The sequence below is a fragment of the Triturus cristatus genome, chromosome 12 (genome assembly GCF_964204655.1).
Source record: "Triturus cristatus chromosome 12, aTriCri1.1, whole genome shotgun sequence".
NCBI lineage: Eukaryota > Metazoa > Chordata > Amphibia > Caudata > Salamandridae > Triturus > Triturus cristatus.
In genome coordinates, this window is record NC_140595.1 from 585,402,202 (window position 1) to 585,427,715 (window position 25,514).

A 25,514-nucleotide genomic window follows, 5' to 3' on the forward strand; every position below is an offset into this window, starting at 1 on the left:
CCCCCGGTTCGACTCGCAGTCAATGGAACGAACTTCTTTTAAATTTTGTCTTCCGTGCCACGCGAAATACTCGCGCACCGACTCACACAAAGTGTGTAACCTGTGTTTGTCACCGGAACACAGTGAGCAGGACTGCGACGTGTGCCAAGCTTTCCGCTCCAAAAAGACTCATCGCAACCGTCGAGCCCGACGACGCGACATGCAGAGCCAACACACAGGTTCCATTCCGGACCTCTTCGGACCTGAATCAGAGGAAGAAGAAGATGGCGACGCTATCAAAGCCGAGGAGGAACAGGAACAAATCTCCCTTTCCAACGATGGCTCCGACTAGGACAAAGACATCCCGCATGGACAACATACTGTAAGTGCAGTCCCTACCTTGCCCCAACTTCCAATCCCACCAAAAAAGAAGGTTCTGGACCAACCCGCGCCCTCGGGCCCCGGTTGGCACCGAGACCACGCTTCTGACGCCCCGCCTCCAGGCTCGCACCGAAGCCAACCAAAAAGCCTTCGGACTCTGAAAAGCCCCATGCCAAGTCTGGCACCGAGCCAAAACCTTCGGGGTCAAAGACAAAGTCTGGCACCGAACATCACCATTCGGAACCTACAACCACCTTGGATCCAAAAACACCAACCCCGAAACCATCGGCACCGAAACCTTCGGCTCCGAAACAGACTGAGACACCAAAGTCACAGAAAAAGCATAGTTCCGCTCCAAAAACCGGACCCAAAACAGAACATTTTGGTCATACAATCCAAAAACTGGACATATTACCACCAAAGTGACTTTTAAAAGGGGAGCTAATACTGAAGAGGAACACCAAATTCCATTAAAGAAGAGAAATGCTGGGACAAACCCTTCCTCTACTCCTCTCCCTCTTCCTTCACTACCTTTACCTCAGTCTCTGCCTGTGCCAAATTCACCTGAGCACTCACCACCATATATGCCTAACAATCAGGGTGATGGGGATGAAGATGATACTAATGATTATACTTCTGGATCTACAGATGAGTGGGATGACTATAACACTGATTCGCCCACAGACAATGACCCGGACCTATATCCTACCAGGCCCTCTCCACCAGACGACAGTGTAGGGTATATTGAATTGCTAACCAGGGCTGCCAATTACCATGGGGTCCAGCTCCATAAAGAGTCCCTTGATGAGGACTTCCTTTTTGAGATACAAAATAGCACACAAAAATCAACACACATGTTGCCCATGTTGAAAGGAATGACCAATCAATCAATCAATCAGAACATTTGTAGAGCGCACTACTCACCCGTGAGGGTCTCAAGGCGCTGAGGGGGGGGGAGGGGTGCTGCTACTGCTCGAATAGCCAGGTCTTGAGAAGCCTCCTGAAGGTTAGTAGGTCCTGGGTCTGCCTTGTGTGTGTGAGTGAGGAGCTTGAAGGTGATCCTCTTGTTGACGGGGAGCCAGTGCAGGTTTCTCAGGTGGGCAGTGATGTGGCTGTGGCGGGGGAAGTCGAGAACGAGGCGTGCGGAGGCGATCTGTATGCGTTGGAGTCTTTTCTGGAGTTTGGCTGTTGTTCCCGCGTAGAGGGCGTTGCCGTAGTCCAGCCGGCTGCTGACGAGGGCCTGGGTGACCGTTCTTCTTGTTTCGGTGGGGATCCACCTGTAGATCTTGCGGAGCATGCGGAGGGTGTTGAAGCAGGAGGACGAGACGGCGTTGACTTGCTTGGTCATGGAGAGTGATGAGTCGAGGATGAACCCCAGGTTGGGTCCGTGGTCGGTGGGAGTCGGTGCTGCTCCCAGTGCGGTCGGCCACCAGGAGTCGTCCCAGGCTGGGGGGTGGAGCCGAGGATGAGGACCTCTTTCTAGTCTGAGTTCAACTTCAGACGGCTGTTCTTCATCCACTCGGCGGCGACTTTCATTCCTTCGTTGAGGTTGGTTTTGGTGGTGAGGGGGTCCTTGGTGAGGGAGAGGATCAGCTGGGTGTCGTCGGCAAAGGAGATAATGTTGAGGTCGTGTAGTCGGGCGACGTGGGCGAGCGGTGCCATGTAGACGTTGAACAATGTAGGGCTGAGGGATGATCCTTGGGGTACGCTGCAGGTAATCTCGGAGGCTTCGGAGTGGAAAGGGGGAGGAGGACGCTCTGGGTTCTGCCGAAGAGGAAGGAGGTGGTCCATTCCAGAGCCTTCTCTCGGATCCCTGCGTTGTGGAGGCGTGTTCGTAGGGTGCGGTGGCAGACAGTGTCGAATGCGGCTGATAGGTCCAGGAGGAAGAGGGCCGCGGTTTCGCTGTTGTCCAGCAGGGCCCTGATGTCATCGGTGGTGGCGATGAGGGCAGTCTCGGTGCTGTGGTTGCTGCGGATCCTGGACTGGGACGGGTCCAGGATGTTGTTCTCCTCGAGGTAGCAGGTCAGCTGTCTGTTGACAGTCTTCTCGATGAACTTCGCCGGGAACAGGAGCAGAGAGATGGGCCGGAAGTTCTTGAGGTCCTTCGGATCTGCCTTGGGTTTCTTCAGTAAGGCGTTGATCTCTGCGTGCTTCCAGCTCTCCGGGAAGGTCGCGGTCTCGAAGGAGATGTTGAATGTCTTGCGGAGGTGGGGTGCGATGGTGGCGCTAGCTTTGTTGAAGATGTGGTATGGGCATGGGTCTGACGGAGAGCCGGAGTGGATGGTGCTCATGATTTTGATGGCCAGACATGTAGACGACATTTTCAAGGATCCTGTCAGGGCGCGTATCCTTACCCCTAGGGTGGATAAAAAATACAAGCCTGCACCATCTGATCCAGTCTACATAAAAGGCAATTACCCTTAGACTCATTAGTTGTCTCTAATGCACGCAAGAGGGCAGACTACTGGAGATGCACCACCCACAGATAAAGAGTTAAAACTCCTTGATGCTTCAGGGAGAATTGTAGCCTCCCAGGCAGCTAACTTCTGGCGCAAATGTAACACACAAGCTCTACAAGCCAGAAAAGACTGTGCGCATTGGGATGAAATGAAACAACTTATCCAATCTCTACCCCAAGAACATAAAGCTAAAGCGCAAGACTTGGTACGTGAGGGACAACTTATTTCCAATAATCAAATTAGGTACTCCCTAGATGCTGCTAATACAACTGCCAGAGCGGTGAACACTAGTGTCCTCTTAAAAAGGCACGCTTGGCTACGAATATCAGGGTTCAAACTGGAGGTCCAGAACTCAATATTAAACACAACATTTGATAAAGAACACCTGTTTGGGCCGGTGGTAGATACTTCCCTTGAGAAGATGAAGATACCGAAGTGGCTAAGTCAATGGGAGCCCTTCAGTCTCTGTAAGGCCGTGGTTCCTTTTGGCGCTTCTTTTATAGAGCAGGTTCCAAAACAACTTCCTCAGACACTGCATCCACCTATAAGGGCAATAACCAACCCTCAGGATCTAAAACTTACTTCAGAGGTGGTTATAGAGAAAACAACGGTAAGGGCAGGGGTAGAGGTTCCAACACATGTACCTCCCCCTCCAATACAAAGTAGTGACTTGCTCATAGTCCCCCCTGACCACTTAACACCTATGGGGGGAAGACTGTCACAATTTTTACCAAAGTGGCAGTCAATAACAACAGACAAGTGGGTTCTTCAAATTATCCATTCTGGTTACTGCCTGAAGTTCATCAACACTCCTCCAAACATTCCGCCAAAGTCGCACAAACTTTCACCAGATCACCTATACCTTCTCGAACAAGAGGTACAATCCCTACTACTCAAACAAGCTATAGAGCCCGTACCACCACAACAACAAGGGTCGGGCGTCTACTCCTTTTACTTCCTAATTCCCAAAAAGGACGGCTCTCTCAGACCAATATTAGATCTCAGAGAACTAAGTCTTTACATACAGTCAGACCATTTCCACATGGTAACACTTCAACAAGTTCAACCTCTTTTGCAAAAGGGCGACTTTCTTTCTACTCTACACTTAAAAGACGCCTACTTTCATATTCCAATCCATCCGGCTCACCGCAAATTTCTCAGGTTCCTGATAGCCGGTCAACACTACCAGTTCAAAGTACTCGATTCGGAGTCACCACTGCCCCCAGAGTCTTCACAAAATGTCTGGCGGTAGTAGCTGCGCATCTAAGAAGACAAAGCATACATGTCTTACCCCTATCTGGATGACTGGCTCATCAAAGCCGGCACGTACCAACAATGCCGCAACCATACTTCCGTAACCATTCAGTTAATTAACCACCTAGGGTTTACAGTCAATGTGTTAAAATCACATCTTTGGCCAAACAAAATCCAGGACTACCTAGGAGCCACTCTGAATACTCAAAGGGCTCTAGCATTTCCCAAGGCAGACAGAATTCGAAACATTCAAGCGCCAATTAACAAATTTCAAGCCAGTCAATTATTTCCAACTTGAGTGTTTATTCAACTGTTGGGAATGATGGCATCTTGCATCATGATCGTTCCTCATTCCAGACTGCACATGCGTCCACTTCAGGATTGCTTACACAGTCAGTGGAACCAGTCACACGGTCTATTAACGGATCTAGTGTTGGTAGGCGGCCGTACTCATCACTCTCTATAGTGGTGGAACACCCAAAATCTGTCAAAACGACAGCCGTTCATAGACCCAGTTCCACAGACAGTACTAACAGCGGACGCTACCCTTACTGGCTGGGGAGCTCATCTTCAACACACAGTACAAGGGTTGTGGAACCACCAGCAAAAGTTGCTCCACATCAATCACTTAGAGCTCATGGTAATCTCTCTAGCTCTCAAAGCCTTTCAAGATCACCTGTCTGACAAAGCTCTGTTGGTCCGAACCGACAACATGACAGCTATGTATTACATACAGAAACAGGGGGGACACACTCTCTCCAACTGTCCCACTTAGCCCAAGACATCTGGAGGTGGGCTATTCACCACAATATCTATCTCCTAGCGGAACACCTCCCAGAAATCAACAATCAGATTGCGGACCTCCTCAGCAGGCAGAGGTATCAAATACACAAATGGGAACTCAACCCTCAATTCTCCACTCATACTTCCAAGCTTGGGGAGTCCCTCACATAGATTTGTTTGCAACACCACAAAACGCAAAATGCCAAAGCTTTGCCTCCAGGTATCCACACCCGTTGTCCAAAGGCAATGCTCTATGGAAGAACTGGTCAGGGATATTTGATTTCGCTTTTCGGCCTCTCCCACTCATTCCATCAGTGGTTCGGAAACTCAGGCAAACATCCCTCACACTAATACTGGTAGCTCCAACATGGGCATGTCAACCCTGGTTCACAACCCTGTTGGAACTCTCTCTAGTACCACATCAAAAATTACATTAAACTCCCAGTCTCCTCACACCGAGCCATGGAGAAATCAAAGACCCAGATCCCAAACAATTGAACATCGCGATCTGGCTCTTGAAGTCATGGAGTTTGGTTATCTGAACCTACCACCAGACTGTATGAAAATTATTAAGGAAGCTAGAAAGCCTACCACAAGAGCCTGCTATGCAGCCAAATGGAAGCGATTTGTTATCTATTGTAATAACAATAACATCAACCCTTTGGATGCTTCCATACAAAACATTATCTGCTACCTGTTACATTTACAGCAGCCGTCGTTGGCCTATACATCCATCAGACTGCATCTCGCTGCAATTGCAGCCTATCTTCAAAATAGACAACATCTATCGCTCTTTAGAGTGCCTGTATTCAAAGCATTTATGGAAGGACTAAAAAGAGTTATACCACCAAGACTTCCACCTGCCCCAGTGTGGAATCTTAATATTGTCCTCACAAGGCTCATGGGCCCACCATTTAAACCCATGCACAGATTTGAGCTACTGTTCATTACTTGGAAAACAGCTTTCCTCATTGCAATCACTTTATTGATTTATTGAGGAGAGTAGGTGAACTTCAGGAACTAACAATAGAAGAACCCTTTTTTCATCTACACAAAGATAAAGTAGTTCTTCGTACCAATCCCAAATTCCTACCTAAGGTAGTATCTGGATTTCACATTAATCAGTCGGTTCTTCTTCTCTCACCTGACTCTGTTGCAGAAAGAGCTCTACACACCTTAGATGTTAAAAGAGCACTGTTGTATTACATTGAAGGAACTAAATCATTTTGTAAGACCAAACAACTTTTTGTTGCTTTTTCACCACCTCATAAACGCAATCCCATATCCATATCAGGTATTGCTAGGTGGATTGTTAAATGTATCCAAATTTGCTATGCAAAAGCCAAAAGGACTCTAACGGTACCTCCTAGAGCACATTCCACTCGTAAGCTAAGAGCTACTATGGCTTTCTTAGGCAACATCCCTATTACTGACATTTGCAAAGCTGCAACACGGTCCACACCACACACATTCACCAAACACTATTGTGTAGATGTGTTAGCCAGACAAAAGGCTAATGTTGGCCAAGCAGTACTTGAAACACTATTTCAGACAACCTCATCAGTTACAGGATAGCTACCGCTTAGGGGAGACTAATGTATTGTCTATGCATAAGCATGTGATCTACAGCTCACATGCCTCGAACGGAAAATGCTACTTACCCAGTATGCATCTTTTCTTGGAAAGTAGAGCTGTAGAATCTCATTTGCCCACCCACCTCCCGGGTAGCTGTAGCTGCTGTAGTTCTCTTGATACTATTCATGCTTACACATGGCCATCTCTATTCTTTACTACTACTCCATTCTCTCACCCTCTGCAGGAAAACAATCTGAAGATGGAGTCGATGACCATACGCACTATCACCGAAAGGAGGAGTCCCCTACCTCATGACTAGGAAGACTTCTTCGAAGAAAAACAAAGTGCAAACATCCGGACCCATAAGTAGCATTTTCCTTCATCTTCTTGGAGTGCCATCTTGACGGCGCTCCAGGTGGCTGTAACTCCGGAGAACCTCCCAGACACCCCAGGTTTTATGTAAATACGAGATGCACACATATTGTAATATGTTAATTCCCTGGAATACTCAGGAATAGTTGTCAACAATTGCTAAACACTGCCTCGTGGTGCTACAGCTCACAACTCACATGGGCATATCAGGACATGCCCCATGGGCACTCTTGTCATGGCTTTCGAGTGTCTACTGTATTAAAGTGCAGCTCCTGCCCCCCCCTTCTCTCCCTCCCCTTTTTATTTTCATTTTCTTTCTTTGTATTGGTTTATTGTTCGTTTACTGTTGGTTTTCTATAAAGTGGTTTGATCAGCAATTTTGAAGAAACGGCCAAGTAGACTATAGTCATTGGGAGAAATGTACGGGTACTGTAATTGTCTACGAAACACGATCTGTGATTCGGACATCTCAACAATATGTATATGGTACTGATGGGGCTGATTTAGTCTCCCTATATGGGACTTGGCTCATTGTGTGTTATCTCAGCGGCCAGTATGGCCGAGCTATACCTATATTGCAATTGATGACTGTAAATGACTTGACTGTTGTAAATGTATACTGGTTGCGATTCAGTTATATGTGATTGATATTTGTATATTGCAAATATGCAACTTAATAAACATATCAAACATAAAAATTACAGCAGGAATTGAGTTGTACATGTCAATGGTGGCACAAGCAATGATCGGTACAAGAACTCATTCCCCTGGAGTGCATGACTAGGATGCCAACAACATCACTATTCCTACGTTGTGTTATTAACACTGCCAACTGTAGGAGCAATGCTACTCACAATTGCAAGGACACATAAGTGACTGGTATAATGTGCCTCAGCAGTTTACTGCGCTTTCAGTGTCAATCACATTCTACAAATTCTAATCCTTAAGATCAATCACAAGAGACAGCAGAAACTAATGATGAAAAAGGGTTCATTTAACTATAAATAGCTATTACAGGTATGCACAATCCCAGACACAAGTAGATGGAGACATAATGACTGGCACAGAGAGACAGACACTAGGACAGGAAGACAGACAGTGCAACGGAGATACACAGAGTCTCAGATAGGGACACACAGATATAGACAGAAGAAGAGGGGTGTGGGCCTGGGAAAGGCCAACAAGAACATCAGGGCCAGGATACAGGAGCATGAATACTAAGACAGAATGCTATGAACAGACAGAGAGACAGTGGTATTGGTTACAGGCCCAGGACAGCTAGCAAACTGAGATCCAGGCAGTCAACAGCATAAACAATATCAATGGATCACTCAAGGCAAGATATACCTCTTCTACTTGGTCATCCTAGGGTCATTACCTGAACTAGTAGAATTCTGAGTACTCTTGATCAAAGTGGAGATGTTATTGTGCCATAGAAACAGCTCCAGGGGAATATTTTCAATCACCGTAGCTATCACCACCAGTGTGCTGCTCAGTGACGCAACTTGGAAGGTTAGCAGCACCATGTTTCCTCCAGAGGCTTTGATAATGGACGGGGTTATTGAAGCCGCATCTGGCCTTGGTAGAAAGATCTAGGTTTTGAAAAACACAACAACATGATTAGGCTGACCTGTAGTTCCAGAACATTGGTACATGGTTATCTAACACCCAGACATCATCTGGACATGAGGCCACAGGAGAATGGCTGCTCTCCATTTTACAAATCTCCAACCCAACCTCTAATGAAAGCATATTTTAATTTGTAAATTTCACAGATCTTAGGAGACGGTGGGTGTTGGGTATTCTACCAAAGCAGGTCTAAGAATGTGATAATAATTGTTAATGGGATTTTCAAATTTCTAGTTTAAAACAAGATGTAAACTCACAATATGCCTTGTGCCAATGAGAGTATATGCATATAACAAATACTGAAATTGAGGTCAGTACTAGTTACAAGTCATCTGTCCTTGCAGCATTAATTTGGTCAGGAATTATTGTGGAATATCTGAAAAAGTTGTGCATACGGAATCACCAGGAGAGTGCTTTAGACAATCAAATTAAAACAGCACTAGCAAGAGTGTCTGCGGGCGTCAATGGTGTATCAAATAATGCCATGCTTCCCAAGATGGTGGTACCCAAGGGAGTGGTAAAAGCACCGAGAAGGACCACAAAGAGGACAGTCCCATTTAATTATGTACCAATAAATGTAGATTCAAACAAGGGATTCTAATGCATTAGTGTATCAAGTAATGGGCGTAGAAAAAAACTGTGCCACTTAACCCCATTTGAGCACAATGCGTCAACAGAATGAAAAGAAATGGCACTGTGTCCAGGTGCACAGCTATAGCATAACATAAAACGATAATAACATTAAATGCATATCGTCGTGAAGAACTGTATGCTAATGAAATCAACCATCGTTACATATTGAGCGCATATTGCATTATTAAAGTATGAAATTATTAAAGTATGAATATGGAATTTCACAATTTACATTTTGCCTATAAATGTATTAACTAAATAGTGCACATCGGAAGGCTTTGCAGCAAACTTTACATAAGTATTAATTGCAAAAGTCCGAGACAATGAAACTTACAGTTACATATACAACTGCTGCACTCAAAAAGTCTCTCACATTCCACAAAGTGAATATGAATATATTAAAGTTAGTTACATGATGTAATTTCTTTGAAATACAGCATTACATAACTTCAATGTTTTCAGTAATGCAAGCAATCTGTGGACTGGGGTTTGATGGCTGTGGGTGCAGGATGCCCTTCGTTGAGGCTGTATATAATTTGGTAGGTGATTAGCGTTGGCTATGCATGGTATATGGGCATGTTCCCTTGCCTTGAGTTCACAAGTGTGTGTAAATCTGGGCTTTTTATTTTGGCCCTCGTGTCAGTTATTGTGTGTGCAGACGACTAGGCCTGTGTCTAACTATGAGAGGATGAGAGATCCTGGACCTATTCTGTGACCTGGGAGGGTGCTCAACACTACCAGTGGACTACTGTCCCTGTGATGGGCATATTGAATAGAGTGATGGTGGCAGCAGCGCACCACAGTTAAAAGAGATCTATATCATGACTAGACCTTTTTATCTGGGTCACTTAGGATGAGGCCTGCTGGCCCAACTATATATAAAGACACTGAAGTAAGGGAAGAGAGACAGGGCTGCCTTTAGAAAATAGTCATCCTGAGTAATGCCATTTGACTGATGGTAGGGGTGAGGGCTGAGACTGCACTCTTTTGTATAGCTTGAATACACTGACATAATATTGAAACCAACAATCTCATGACCAAAAATACTGCATCAAAAATATTGATTACAAAAATATAATGTACCTATACTTATAATGGTAAGTACAAAAATATTGAATACAAAATATCGTTTTACACTAATATAATTAAAAAACACACAAAATATTGTTTTATATATAGTTTAAAATAGTACTTATGAAATATTTTAATATAAAACGTTAATATAATATAATGCAAATTAAATAAATGGAACTAATATTAAATACTATGGGCCTAATTAAGAGTACGGTGGTCCTGGGACCGCCGTACTCGTGAATGGTGGTTCCGACCGTCACCATAGCGTCGGGCCTTCTGCCCGATTACGATGGTGGCGGTGGGACAGCCACAAGACCTCCGCCACTACTAGGATGAACAATTGTTACTTACCTGTAAACAGGTGGTTCTCCAGTATTGGTGTCTTTCATAGATTCACATGCTTGAATATTCCCCGTCGTCGGAGTGGGAGTCCCACGGTAAATAAAATAGCAATATATACATATATATATGTAGTAAAATATATACATAAGTAATCATATAATTAGTGCATATAGGTGTAAAACACACATAGTGTACCTATAAGAGAAAAACTCCATAGGAATACAATGGAGAGAGACAAAAGACCTTTGTAGTCTATCTCTGTCATTATGTAAGTCCGAACTCCAGCCAATCAGGCGTCAGCCCCTCTCTAGAACCTTCTCCTCAGAGCTTCTCACCTCAGATTTTCGTAGCACAAGAGTGACTGTAAAGTGCATGAGGAGAAGAGAGCCTCTGAAGGGAGGAGGGAGGGTCGCATGTGAATCTATGAAAGACACCAATACTGGAGAACCACCTGTTTACAGGTAAGTAACAATTGTTCTTCTCCAGTATTAGGGTGTCTTTCATAGATTCACATGCTTGAATATAGAATAGCTAGCAGTAACAATCACCATTGTTTCCATGCCAAATAGATTCAACATATATAGATAATCAATCTTCTATGCATAAAAACAGTATTGAACAACTGTAACATTGTAAATGCATAATATATATGGAAACAATATGGAGGCGGGAGGAAGAGGCTCACCTTACTTAAAAAGATTGCGCAGCACTGCCTGTCCCACTGCAGCATCCTCCTCGCTTAAAGTTGCCAAGCAGTAGTGCTTAGTAAACGTGTGTCTGGTCGACCACGTAGCTGCTCTGCAGATGTGTTGCAAAGAGACTCCAGCAAATAAGGCAGTAGATGATGACACTGCCCTAGTGGAGTGTGCCCTCACTGGAGACTGCAGAGGTTTATTTGCCCTTTGGTGGCAGAAGACAATAGCTGCCGAGATCCAGCGTGCAATCGTTGGTTTAGTAACCTGACGTCCTTTATGACAGCGTCCATAAGCTATAAAAAGTTGATCGGATTTCCTGAAAGAAGCTGTCTTACTGATGTAGAACTTAAGACACCGCTTGACGTCCAAAGAATGTAATCTTTGTTCTGCAGGTGTCTGAGGATTGGCAAAAAAGGTCTTTAATATTACTGGCTCATTAATGTGAAAGTCAGTAGGCACCTTGGGTAGAAATGATGGATTGGTGCGTAACACTGCAGCATCCGGTTTGAACTGCAGGAACGGAGGTTTGATGGTAAAAGCATGGATGTCACTGACACGACGAGAAGACGTTAGTGCCAGAAGTAGAGCTACTTTCCAAGTGAGATATTTTAGGTCGGCCTTGTGAATGGGCTCAAACGGAGGTCTCATCAATTGTGCCAACACAACGTTGAGGTGCCACAACGGAGGAGGACGCCGAACTGGCGGAAATTTCCGGAATAGGCCCTTAAAGAATTGGCGGATTATTCTTGAGGAACACAGGGAACTTGATCCATCTTGCCGGAAACGGGAAATGGCTGCTAGAAAAACCCTTAGGGTTGCATGCGACAGTCCAGAACTGGCTAGGTGCAAGAAGAATGGTAGCAATTGCTCTGCCGTGGAATGTATCGGATGAACTCCGTTAGCAGCACACCAATGGCAGAATCGTTTCCATTTAAACTTGTACGTCCTGATTGTAGAAGGTGCTCTTGCCTGGGCCAAAATATCCCTACAATCCTGGGGGATGTCTAGGTGGGCGAACTCATGGTGTTCAGGTTCCATGCTGATAAGCTCAGTGAGGAGGGATTTGGATGACAAATTCTCCCTTCGCTCATGGTAAGCAGATCCGTCCGATGTTGCAGGAGGATTGGCTGGCATTGGGACAGGAGGAGCAGTTCTGAGAACCACGCTTGCCGTGGCCAGCGCGGGGCTATTAGGATCAGGTGGCAAGGCTGTCTCCTCATCTTCCAAAGAACCCGAGGTATGAGGGGTATTGGAGGAAAGGCGTACGCAAATAGATTGCACCAGTTTATCAAAAGGGCATTCCCTTGTGATTGCTTGTGGGGATGCCAGCTTGCGTAATTTCGGCATTTCCGGTTCTCCGGCGTGGCAAAGAGATCGAGTTGCGGACGGCCCCATAGTTGGAATATCCTCTCTAGAGTGGGTTGGTGTAACTCCCACTCGTGGGTCGACGAGGAGGACCTGCTCAGGGAATCCGCTAGGACATTGGATACTCCTGGCAGGTGGACTGCCGTAAGCAAGATCTGATGACTGAGAGACCAGTCCCAAATTCTTTGAGCTAGCCTGGAGAGACTTGGGGATCTTGTTCCGCCCTGTTTGTTGACATAGTGCATACAGGTTGTGTTGTCTGTCTGTATTAGCACTGACTCTCCTTGGAGCAAAGGCAGAAACGATTTTAGAGCCAGAAAAATCGCCATGAGCTCCAACCTGTTGATGTGCCAAGATCTTTGATGTGTGGACCATCTTCCCTTCACAGAGAGATCCTCCAAATGAGCGCCCCATCCTTCCAATGAGGCGTCTGTTGTGAGTGTTCTGTCCGGTGGCAGCGACAGAAAGGACCTGCCTTCCGTCAAGTTGGCTGGAATTGCCCACCATGCGAGTGCTGACTTTATCTGATCTGTGACACATATCATGTCGTGGAAAGATCCCGTTACCTGACGCCACTGAGCATCCAGAGCTTCCTGGATAGGACGTGTCCTCAGCCGGCAATGAGGGATCAAGGCAATGGATGATGACGCCATCCCCAGAAATGATTTTAATAGTCTCACAGAAACTGACTCTCTTGATCTGATCAGAGCCACCAGTCGCAGCATCTTTTTGAGACGCTCCTGGGAGAGGAATGCCTTCGCCGACACAGTCTCCAGAGTTGCGCCCAGGAAATCTCTTTGTTGGTACGGATGAAGTTGGGATTTTTCCACATTTACGGATAGGCCTAAAGAGCGAAACACGTTCTGGCACAGAAGAGTGTGTTGTCGCAGGTGAGTGCTTGACTGAGATTTCAGGAGAAAATCGTCCAGGTATGGAAATATTTGCACTCCCTGGAGGCGCAAATACGCTATTACTGGAGCCAGTACCTTCGTGAACACTCGAGGGGCTGAGCGCAGGCCAAATGGTAACACCTTGAATTGGTAATCGTGTTGACCCACTCGAAAACGCAGGAACTTTCGATGCCGCTGTAAAATAGGGATATGAAAATAGGCATCCTGGAGATCTATAGTCGCCAGAAAATCTTCCTGCAAGAGTAAGCGCAAGATGTCTACCAGCGTCATCATACGGAAGGATTGGCTCTTTATATATTTGTTTAGTGCTCTTAGATCGAGGATGGGCCTCCACTCTCCGTTTTTCTTTGTGATCAAAAAGAACCGGGAATAAAAACCTTTTCCCTTCTGAGACACTGGTACCAGTTCTATAGCTCCTTTTTGCCTTAAAAGTCGGACTTGATGCAACAGTTCTTTCATGTGAGCTGGTGGCGGTCCGGAGGGTGGAGTGGGAGGAGGGAATTTGGTGAATTCTAAGGCGTGTCCCTTCTTCACAATGTCCAAAACCCAACGGTCCTTTGAGATGGAGGACCATTGGGAAAAGAACAGAGAGATTCGACCTCCAACCTTGTCTGTCCGGGAAGAGTCACTGTCTCTTTGATGCGGATCCTCTGTATGAGGATTTTCCTCTATATGACTTGGAGGTTTGCTGCCGTGATGTTTGCTGTTGCTGTCCATAAGAGTAACGGTTGGACCCTTGATTGTAAGGTTTGTATTGTTTATTGTCTTTTCGAAAACTTGAGGAGGTGCCGCGTCCGCGTGCACCACGAAAATTACTCCGCTGAAATTGAAGGTTTCCTAGTGATCTAGCTGTTTCAGTGTCTTTCTTTATGGACTGTAGAGCTTCATCGACGTGGCTCCCAAATAAAGACTCGCCGTCATATGCCATGTTTAAGATCATAGACTGAACCTCCTGACGAAAGGATGTAGATTTTAACCATCCTTGCCTACGCAGAACAGCCGCTCCGGCAAGCTGACGGAAACCCATGCAGGCGATGTCCACTGCACAATCGATTATTTCCGCCGATGCCGCTTCTCCCTCTTGGAGCAACTTCATTGCCTCCAGTTTAGATGGCTCTGGTAACTCCTGAACCACATCCGAGATATCAGCCCAAACTTGTCTGTCATATCGTCCCAGGATGGCCAAGGCATTAGCTGCTCTAACCACCGTAGAGGCCATAGAAGAGAATTTACGCCCTATGGCATCCATCCGACGTCCGTCACGATCCGGAGGCGAGGTGATAGAAGATGCCGGATTTTTCGCCTTACGTTGCGCTGCCTGCGTAACGACCGACTCAGGTTTAGCCTGACCCGTGAGGCATGCTGGGGTTCCTATCGGTGCCTTATATTTCTTTTCCAATCGAGGCACCTGAGCTGGCAAGGTATTCGGTGTTTGCATTAATTTCTTGCCTTCTTCCCAAATAAACTCAACTATGGGAATAGCATGAGTCTGTTTGTAGGGTTGATTCTTGAAATCATAAAGGAAGCAATCTTCCTCCCTGCGCTCCGTTGTTAACTTAAAACGGTGTGATGCCCTTTCCATCAGTTGGTGAAAATTGGCTATGTCCACTGGAGGTGAATCCCCTGTTACTATTTGTGAGGGGGATGGTGTTTGCGCCTGGTAATTATCCCACTCCGCCATATCATCATCATTGTCATCTACATCCCCATCATCATCTGGGATTTCACCCTCTTCTGGGTCCTGAGGGCCTTCCTCTACAGGCTCATAATGAGGCAACACCCTTTCCGGAACCTGTCGTGGAGGTACAGGCGGCATCTGTGGAGCAGGATTTACAATAGGTACCGGTGGAATAATTGCTGGAATCACCGGGGTTGACGGAACCTCTGAACGTTGAGGGGATAGAGGGAACCGTTGGTTGTAGTCGTCCAACATGCGTTGGAGATTAGTAATGAGCGACAGAGGAAGAGTCGCAGTTTTATGCTTCGGAGGGGCCTGGTGTATAAATACCGGATCCTCATCGTCACTACTGACATCCTGGCACTTAATAACCAAGTCGGATGGACTTTGTGCCGTTCCGAAAGACTCCGGTAACCCCTCGGATTCCTGATCCGAATCTGTAGCAAATAATGGTGAGGGAGGCTGTGCAACTCCCAAAGGAATATTATGTTCCTGGCTCTCCAAGCCCACAGTAGGAGGTAATGGTGTCCAAGAAACTCCTTCCCTTCTTGTTTTCTGGGTAGTCGCCACACCGCGTATTCGTACCCTTACGAATGTCTGTGGGGATGTACTCGTCGACGGAGCCGTCGTCGAAGGAATGATGGTCGACGGAATTATCGTCGACGACGTCTGTGGCAACAAGATTGCCGTCGTCGGATTCGCCGTCGACGGGGTCGCCGTCGACGAGGTCGCCGTCGACGGAGCCGCCGTCGACGGAGCCACCGTCGACGGAGCTGCTGCCGACGGAGCCGTCGTCGAGGTCTTCGTAGACAAGGCTTTCGTCGACGGAACCACCGTCGACAGTGTCGTCGTCGGGATCTTCTTTTTCTTCGCCGACGGAATGGGCGTCGACGAGCTCGACGACGTCTTCGTCGACGACACAGTCTTCGTCGACGGAACCTTTACCTTCTTCGTCGACGTCGAAGTAATGGGCACAACAGAAGTCACTGCCCTTGAAGAAGTGATGGTAATCGTCGACGAGGATAACGTCGACATAACGCTCGTCGACGACGAAGCAGCTGACGTCGTCGTCGGGGTCACCGTCGACGAGGTAGAAACAGCAGATCTCGTCGTCGGGAGCATCGTCGACGAGGCTGACAAAGTTTTCCCCGAGGAATAGGAAGTAGACGCCTCAGCAGCCTGAGAACAGTGTCCCATAGGCGACAAAGCAGTAGGTGAAACCACAAAGGTGGCAGTTGTCAGAGGCAAAGCCAGCTTCTTTTTCTTCAGGAAAGGAGATGGTAACTCCTGCACACTACTGCGCTTAGAGGCTGGTTGAGAACGACCAGAAAAGAGACTTTCCACATCAGAGGGAGAGTTATCCTTGTCCTTCAGTCTCTGTAGCCATAAAAGCAGGCGGCCTTCTCTGTCCTTTAGAGTTTTTGTAGAAAAAGTTCTACAAAACTTACATTTTGCCACCTCATGGTCAGGATATAAACAGTAAATACACTTACTGTGTGGGTCCTCAGAGAACAAACGCAGTTTTCCACATGAAGAGCATGGTCTAAACAAAGATTTCTTACTAGAAGACATCCTCACTGACAAAACTGAGCAGAGCTCAGGGAGACTCCCTGTCACACGACGTGCGGTAGAAAATCTGAGGTGAGAAGCTCTGAGGAGAAGGTTCTAGAGAGGGGCTGACGCCTGATTGGCTGGAGTTCGGACTTACATAATGACAGAGATAGACTACAAAGGTCTTTTGTCTCTCTCCATTGTATTCCTATGGAGTTTTTCTCTTATAGGTACACTATGTGTGTTTTACACCTATATGCACTAATTATATGATTACTTATGTATATATTTTACTACATATATATATGTATATATTGCTATTTTATTTACCGTGGGACTCCCACTCCGACGACGGGGAATATTCAAGCATGTGAATCTATGAAAGACACCCTAATACTGGAGAATCTGTATACCGCTGCGGCAAGAGTGGGTAAAGCAGGTGGGAATCACGGTGGTGATTACGACCTGCCTTTCAACTAAGCATTGTATGGCAGGAATCACGCCATGAAATGATTGGTGGAAAGGCATGTAAATGGGCCCTCAACATGCCCCTGGGCAAATCAGCCCATGGTGGTGTGTGAGGGGGGCACATGATATGCCCCCCCCCAAAAGTGCACAGACATGCGTGCACTGTGTAGCATACACCATGGTGCAATCTACACCGTGCACGGACATGCTGTAGAAGCTGTCAAGGCGGCAGTATGCTTTTTAGGCTCCCTATGAGCCAAACATTCCCGACAGTCGCACTGCCAGCCCTGGATTATGATCATAATCCGGCGTGCAGGTTTAACTTGGGCTTGGCGGTCTTCCTGGGACTGCCTGGGCGGCAGTCCTACAGGAAGACCGCCAAACTCATAGTAAAGCCCTAAATAAAAACATATACTAATATAAACACACGCACACATATTAAAAACATATATTTTACATTATATTACATTTAACTAATTATTTTAAGTGTACTGGTGTAAAAATATATATACTTAAAAATATTAAGAAATCAATTACAAAACATTAAAAAAATTACCAAATTAATAAAATATATAAAATAAAAAAATCCAGAAAAAAAGCATTTACTTAAAGAAAATTATAAAAATAAACTATATATATATAATTTTTTTTTTACAAATAATAATAATCATAAAAATATTTAAAGAGTAGATATACTATTCCCACTCTACCCTGTGCAACATTACGGAAAGCATTGGACTTCGGAGGGATTACATTTAATTATTCCCACTCCAGTTTATGAAACAGTAGAGAAAGCATTGGACTTCAGAGGGGTAAAATATACTATTCCTACTCCAGTCAGTGCAACTGTAGGGAAATCTTTGGACTTCGAGAGGTTACATTTACTATTCCCACTCCAGGTTGTGCCACAGCAGGGAAAACATTGGATTTTGGCGGGGTTACATTTCCTATTCCCATTCCAGTCTATGCAACAGTAGAGAAAGCGTTGGACTTCAGAGGGAATCAATTTACTATTCCTATTCCAGTATATGCAACAGTAGAGAAAGTGTTGGACTTCGGAGGGGTAAAATTTACTATTACCACTACAAACAATAACACATAAAATTGAGATGTAATCTAAAATAGATGAAGATAATTAAACATGATATTTTTTATCAGCAATATTATTGAAAACAATATTAAAAGCAAAGATATTCTTGAAAACGATATTACTTAGCTAAAAAAAAATCGTTATTCTTGACAACGATATTTCGGCATCAGGAAATCTTTGGGTCACAATATTTTTTCCCCGATATTTCTGCAACTTGACATTCCAAACTCTATATTTTGTCTAAATCCCGTATAATTTAAGGACATTTCTAGGTGAGGCCTCCCCTTTCATCTCTCCCTCATAACTCTTTCAGCTGGCCTGATGACAGCTGCATGCAGAAGCCTCTCAACTCTTTGTTAGGGTGACTAGGCATCCCGTATTTCTTTTATCACCGGCTGTCCCAGCAGATCTTGGCAATTTTGAATCAGGCCCCCGTTTTCAGTGAGGGTCGATTGCAAACAGTGGATGCACGCTTTTGTGTTTTAAAAATCAGTACCACTCAGCAGCTATTATTAGAAAGCTGTTTAAAAAACGTTTGATACAGGGTTTAAAAACTGACTTTTTATTTATTCCCTCTGTGTATCTATATTGATGAGAGCTGTCATTCTCTGCCCCTCGGGTGATGTGGAATTAGTCCTTATTCTATTTTTGTGTGAAATGTCCTGGTTTTTGGCTTTCAAAATCTGGTCACCTTACTCTTTGTGCCCCTGTTGTGGGTTTTCCAGAAAGTAGGCAGCCGTAGTGCTACCTGCTGTGACAAGCATCACTCCACACAAAGGCTGTGTCTGGAAGGCAGCATGGAGAGGGCACTTGAATAGAGACCCACCCCAAACCGTTTCTACAGTTTGAGACAGTGGATCTACATCCCCAGTCTTGAAACTGTATAAAAATGGGAACCAAACCACCCCACTTTGTTCCAGTTCCAGGTCCTTTATGACCAAGGAAGAGAGTGCTCAGTAGATTACTCAAAGGACTGCTGTGCAACCAGGGTTGGTGTGCGTCTCACAGCTAGTTTACTAGAGGTGAGGGGGCACACTCTGAAATCTGGACTTTATGCTGGAGAAGATGTGCACCTGCCTTGAATTGCCTAGAAGCCCGCCTGCCTGCTGTGACAGAAATTAAGTCTGGCCCCACAGGAGGACAGCCTGTCCCAGAGGGGCAGGCCCAGTATGTTGCTAACTGTTATGGAACGTCCAGGAGAAGCAGACGGCTTGAGAACAATCTAGGAAGGACCCTAGCGGTTGTATGAGCCACCTATTCTCTCACCAAAATTATTGTCTTGAACTGCAATACGGTGTTCCTTGTCAGGCCAGTCACGGGCATGGATGAGTGCTGCATCTACCTGACTGTTGTGATCGCAAGGACGTGGACTGCAACTTCCTAGCTGTCGTCGACCCAGACACTGGCTGCATCTGCAAGACAGCTATGAGCACAGATGAAGGCTGCACCTGCATATTAGCCCACCACCAGCACACGAGAAAACTTGCAGCTTCCCCACAGTGCTTGCCAACTTGATCCACCCTTCTACAGATCAGCAATATGGAATTAGTGCAACTATTACCTGGAAACTGTGTGCATTAGCTCCAGTGAAGTGTGGGGTGGGCAGGGTCTTACTGCAGGCCAGGCTCTGCTCTCAGGTCCCACTCTGCATAGTCAGCAGCAGTGCAAAGCATGTGAAGTCGTTTGTGGTCGGGCACATGTCCTACTTAATGAGCCTGCAGCAAAGGACTAAAGACACAAGTCCCAGTGATCCGAAGTGGGTTAGGGCTTAGCCAAAGATCAGGCCCAATACCTAGAGCCCGTTCACATCCAAAGGCCGTACATATTGAGAACAGTGGTGCAGGAGCTGGCAGGATGCCTCGTTACAGAGCAGAGCAGCCCTGCCCTGAAAGCTTGCGGCACATGGCAGAAGGTCACTCACAGAGGACACCATGGGCTGGAGGCTGTTGTTGTTCCTGACTGCAATCCAGGTCTTGTCTTGTGCCAGAGTTCACTGTGCATGATTGAAGGCTCTGTACACTACATCACAACAGTTGCATATGTTTATAAACACTTGTCAAGTGTAACTCCTCTGTCTCCTCCAGGGTGAGGTCATGAGCATTCCATTTGGTACGAGATATGGATTGCATGTCTACTGAATGAAGTACAATTTGTGGAGCTAACCATACCTGAGGAATTCCCATGGATTTTGGTTTTAAATCATAATATAACAGTACTTTAACTGTGTATTTAAGTGAAATTGAAAGTTTTTCAAAAACATATATCTGATAGAGACATCTAGCCGCAGATTCCTTACCTTTGAACTTCCAGGCGTCAGACTGGATCCAGAAGATTTTTCGTAGCAGTACCCCTGCGCGCCGGTAGGTGGCATTGGTCAACTCTGCATGACGTTGTCGGCATTGTGTTCATCGTCGTCGTGACGTCCACTTCATCAATTTAACCACCACTCTCGCATGCTGACGTCAGTTCTTTCCTATCCGTGCCAGCCAGCGCCGATCCGTTGAAAAGAGCTACCCCCTGTCAATTTTTTGACAGATTTTTTTCGACTTTTGTGAACTCCGTTGGTGTGTTTATGAATGTTGAGTAAGAATACTTCAGGGTTCAAGCCGTGTGGCACCTGTCAACGCGCCATGTCGGTCACGGACCCCCATTTGATTTCTCTGTGGTGCCTGGAGCGTGACCACAACTTCAAGTCGTGCTCCGACTGCCGGACCTTGGCACCGAAGGCTTTGAGGAGGCTGTCCCTAAAGCTTCTCGCGGCCCGGCGTGCGGCACCACGGAGGTCGCATTGCAGGTCCCGATCTCAGTCCTGGTCTCGGTTGAAAGGAAGGTCCAAGCACCGATCCAGTGATTCGAAGTCCTCTTTATCGAAGTCAGGTAAGAGGCACCACAAAAAGCACAAGAAGTTCAAGCATGCTTAGACTTCGCCCTGCCATGACACGGCGGAGGAACCTTGGAGCTCAAGGCCTCGTTTCGCGGAGCGGGTGCCTGGTTCAGCTCCCTGTTTCGCTTCTTTTCCAGGGCTGGGAGTGAGCCCCTCCCAACTCAAAGAATTTTATGACGCCATGTGCGTCATTTTTGGGCGGCCTGGCCACGCCGGTGTGCCTTTGGGCTTCGCAGTCTTAGAGGACGGAGGGGCCCCCGTGGTTCCCGTACCGGTGGCTCCTACCCAGGCTCCACGGCCTTCAAGTGAACCCGTTCCCAAGTCCGGACCGAAGCCAGGTGCACTTCCACAGCAAGCTTCCCCGGTGTCGCGTCCAGTGCCGTGGTCCTCGGTATAGGCACGGCGCCTCCCTGATCCTCATTCCCGATGACACAGAGCCGGTCGGGCGTCCTCCGATGCCAAGACACGTGCTGACGGAGTTGTACGCCTTCATGCCATTCTCTCTGCCCTATTCTGAATGGATGGAGGAAGAGGATTGGGAGGGGGAGCAGGATCCCTTAGAAATCCCACAACAGCAAGACCTTGACTGGTATGAGGAACTGGGTGACGCCAATGGTCTGGACACCTCCCCAGACTCTTGCATGCTTTCCCCTCCTACCCTGGCTATGGAGGAGGGAGCAGCTCTTGCCATGGTGGTGTGTAGGGCTGAGGAGTTCCTTGACCAACAGCTTCCTACAGTGGCGCACCTGGGGACCCACTTGTCCTCACCACCCACCCCACTCCCCAAAGCTTGGTAGTCCAAGCTTCCACATCCCGAGGCGCATTCCCTTCTGCACCCCCGTACAGGAAATCCAAGAGGCTGGAAAACTTTGCAGAGAAAATGTTCTCTTCCACCAGCCTAGAGCTGCAGTCAGTGAACACCGCATGCCTCTTGGGCCGTTACTCTCATTCGCTATGGAATACGGTAGCGCAGGTGCTGCCCAGAGTCTCGGAGGAGGCTTAGACACAACGGACTTGCTAGGTAGACCGATTTCCATGACAGTGGCAGTTCGTCGCCACAACTAGCTAGGAACATCTGGTTTTTCAGGGGATGTCCAAGCCAACCTCAAGGGCATACCTTTTGATGGCTCCCGTCTCTATGGAAGGGGCTACCAATCACGCCAACCCTATCCCGGCCAGAGGGCCCCGCAGTTCAGCAACCTCTGCAAGCCCGTGGACATGGCTCACCCCTGTGTGGTGGGTCAGGGAACCAGAAGTCGAACCAAGCCACCACCCCCTCCTCCACCGCAAAACCTCTCTAATCCGATCCCCCAGAACCACTCTCAGCCAGTTGGTGGCAGAATACGCCATCACTTCCACCACTGGCAAAATATCAGATCGGACAGGTGGGTGCTGCAAATAGTCCGGAGGGGCTAATTCCTCCCCTTCGAGACTACTACTCCCTCTATGCGCCCATCATACGATTGGCTGCGGGAGGATCACCTAATTTTGCTCCGTGAGGAACTCAATGGTCTCTTGGCCAAGGGAGCCATAGAGAGGGTTCCCGAGCCCGAAGTAGGTTGTGGTTGCTATTCCTGCTACTTCCTGGTCCCCAAAAAGGGCTGAGGACTTTGTCCTATCCTAGACCTCAAAACCCTCAATTTATTCCTCAAAAAGGAGAAATTCAAGATGCTTACCCTTGCTCAGGTCCTGTCTTCCCTGGGCCCAGGAGAATGGATGGTAGCGCTGGACTTGCAGGATGCCCACTTCCATATTCCCATCCTGCCTGCCCATCAGTGGGCCACGATCACTTTCAGTTCACGGTGCTCCCCTTTGTACTCACCAGTGCCCCTTGGGTGTTCACAAAGGTGATGGCGGTGGTCACAGCTCTTCTGTGGAGATCTGGGGTTCCAGTCTTCCCCTATCTCGACAACTGGTTGTTGAAGGCGGGCTCGTCCCTGGCAGTCGTCTCCAACCTCTTGCATTCGCTGGGGTTCACTATCAACGTGTCGAAGTCACGACTGACTCCCTCACTAGTCGCTTCCTTTCATCGGGCGGTTCTGGACATGGTGCAGTTTCGGGCCTATCGTCCTGAAAGGCAAGTCCAGGATATTCATGGTATGATACCGATGTTTCAGCCTCTATCCTGGGTTTCGGTGAGACTGACTCTGAGGCTGTTGGGTCTCATGGCCTCCTGCATACTGCTAGTGACCCATGCACAGTGGCACAAGCGGGTTCTTCAGTGGGACCTGAAGTTCCAATGGGCAAAGCATCGAGGAAACCTCATCGACCTGGTTCAGATTTCAGAGGGCACTGCGAAAGATCTGCAGTGGTGGCTGACGGACCACGAGTGGTTCAACGGTAGACCCCTCTACCTTTCCCACCCAGATCTCATAGTAGTGACAGACGCGTCCCTTCTGGGCTGGGGTGGCCATTTGGCGGAGGTGGAGATCAGAGGACTCTGATCTCTGGCGGAAGCCAAGCTCCATATCAACCTGCTGGAGCTTCGGGCGATCTGACTGACACTAAAAGCCTTTTTTCTGTCAATAAAAGGAAGGCTTGTTCAAGTGTTCAAAGACAGTACTTCCGCCATGTGGTACTGCAACAAACAGGGCGGAGTGGGGTCGTGGACCCTCTGTCAAGAGGCCCTGTGTCTCTGGATTTGGCTGGAACGTCAGGGCATTTCCCTGGTGGTTCAACATCTGGCCGATTCTCTGAACGCCAGGGCGGATGAGCTCAACCGGTGGTGCCTTGCGGATCACGAATGGCTTCTCCATCCGGAGGTGGCACAAGGTCTCTTTCAGTGGTGTGGAGAGCTTTGCTTTAATCTGTTCGCGTCCAGAGAGAACGCGCAACGTCAGCTGTTTTGCACATTGGAGTTTCCACACGCTCGATGACGCTTTTTGGCACGAGTGGAGCTCAGGCCTCCTATATGCATTTCTGCCCATACCACTTCTGCCCAGAGTGCTCAAGAAGATCAGGAGCGACCAGGCACAAGTTATTCTTGTGACTCTGGACTGGGCACGGAGAGTTTGGTATCCAGAGGTTCTAGACATGAGCATCGATCCTCTGGTCAGGCTGCCCCTTCGGGAGGATCTTCTGTTGCAGCAGCAGGGAAGGGTCCTCCACCTGAACCTGTCCACTCTCCGCCTCCTTGCGTGGAGATTGAGCAGCGACAGTTGACAGCTTTTGACATTCCTCCTGAAGTCTGTGAGGTTATCTTGGCAGCCAGGCGGCCCTCTACAAAATCAGTATACGCCGACCGATGGAACAAGTTTTGTAAATATTGTACATACTGGTCTATTGACCTTTTATCTGCTCCCTTATCTGAAGTCCTTCTCTTCATACTTTCTTTGGCCCAGTAGGGCTCTGCTCTAGGCACTTTGAAGTGCTACCTTTCGGCCCATTCTTCGGCCCATTCTTCTTTTCTTCGACTGCCTGATCAGCCATCCTTGTTCAAATCTCCTATAGTGCAGAGATTTTTGAAGGGGCTAACCCATTTGTTTTCCCCTTCACCTTTCATCATGCCACAGTGAGACCTTAATTTGGTGCTCAACTTCTTCATGTGTTCACAGTTTGAGCCATTGCAAAACTGTCCTCAGCAGTTGCTCACCATCAAGACAGCTTTTTTGGTGGCAATAATCTCTGCCAGGAGTGTCAACGAACTACAGGCACTATCTTCAAAGCCTCTTTACCTGACGACCTTTCCGGATAAGGTAGTACTCCGGACTAGGGCATCTTTTCTTCCTAAGGTGGTAACACCCTTCCATCAAGGACAGTCAGTTATCCTGCCCACCTTCTATGTGCCTCTGCATCCTTCCAAGGAAGAGGAACGTCTCCACCATCTGGACCCAAAAAGAGCGTTATCGTTCTACCTTAATCGAACCAAAGAGTTTCGGGTGGATGACCAATTCTTTATAGGGTATGTGGGCACAAAGAGAGGTTGTGCTGTCCAGAAGAGGACCATATCCTGATGGGTTATCCTCTGTATAAACGTTTGTTACACCTTAGCAAAAAAGGAGACCCCTGAAGGGCTTAGGGCCCATTCCACCAGGGCAAAAGCGGCCACCATGGCTCTCCAGCGTGGTATTCTTGTTTCGAATACATGCCAAGCTGCCACGTGGGCATCTTGGCACACGTTTGCCTGACAATACTGCCTGGATTCCCAGGTTCACAGGGAAGACCTCTTTGATCGCTCTGTTTTACAGGATTTTCTGGTCTGAACGGTTCCACAGTCCCTCCTCTGGTGATGGTATTGCTTGGGTATCTGTTCAAAGGTAAGGAATCTGCGGCTAGATGTCTCTATCAGATGGACAAGTTACTTACCTTTGGTGGCGACTTATCTGGTAGAGACATGATCTAGTCGCGGATTCCTTACCGACCCACCCATCCTCCCCGCACTGTGGAGTGGG

At 47.3% G+C, this 25,514-nt stretch overlaps 1 protein-coding gene across 3 annotated transcripts in view; it reads right to left on the minus strand.

The window, feature by feature from the left end:
* Window positions 1-25,514, minus strand: part of LOC146776322 (polycystin-1-like protein 2) — a 508,528-nt gene that overhangs the window by 270,550 nt on the left and 212,464 nt on the right. For all 3 annotated transcript variants that reach the window (XM_085637372.1, XM_085637374.1, XM_085637373.1), the window contains one exon: window positions 8,182-8,395. In XM_085637372.1, the coding sequence (XP_085493498.1) occupies window positions 8,182-8,395 (214 nt within the window). The remainder of the gene's footprint in view (window positions 1-8,181; window positions 8,396-25,514) is intronic.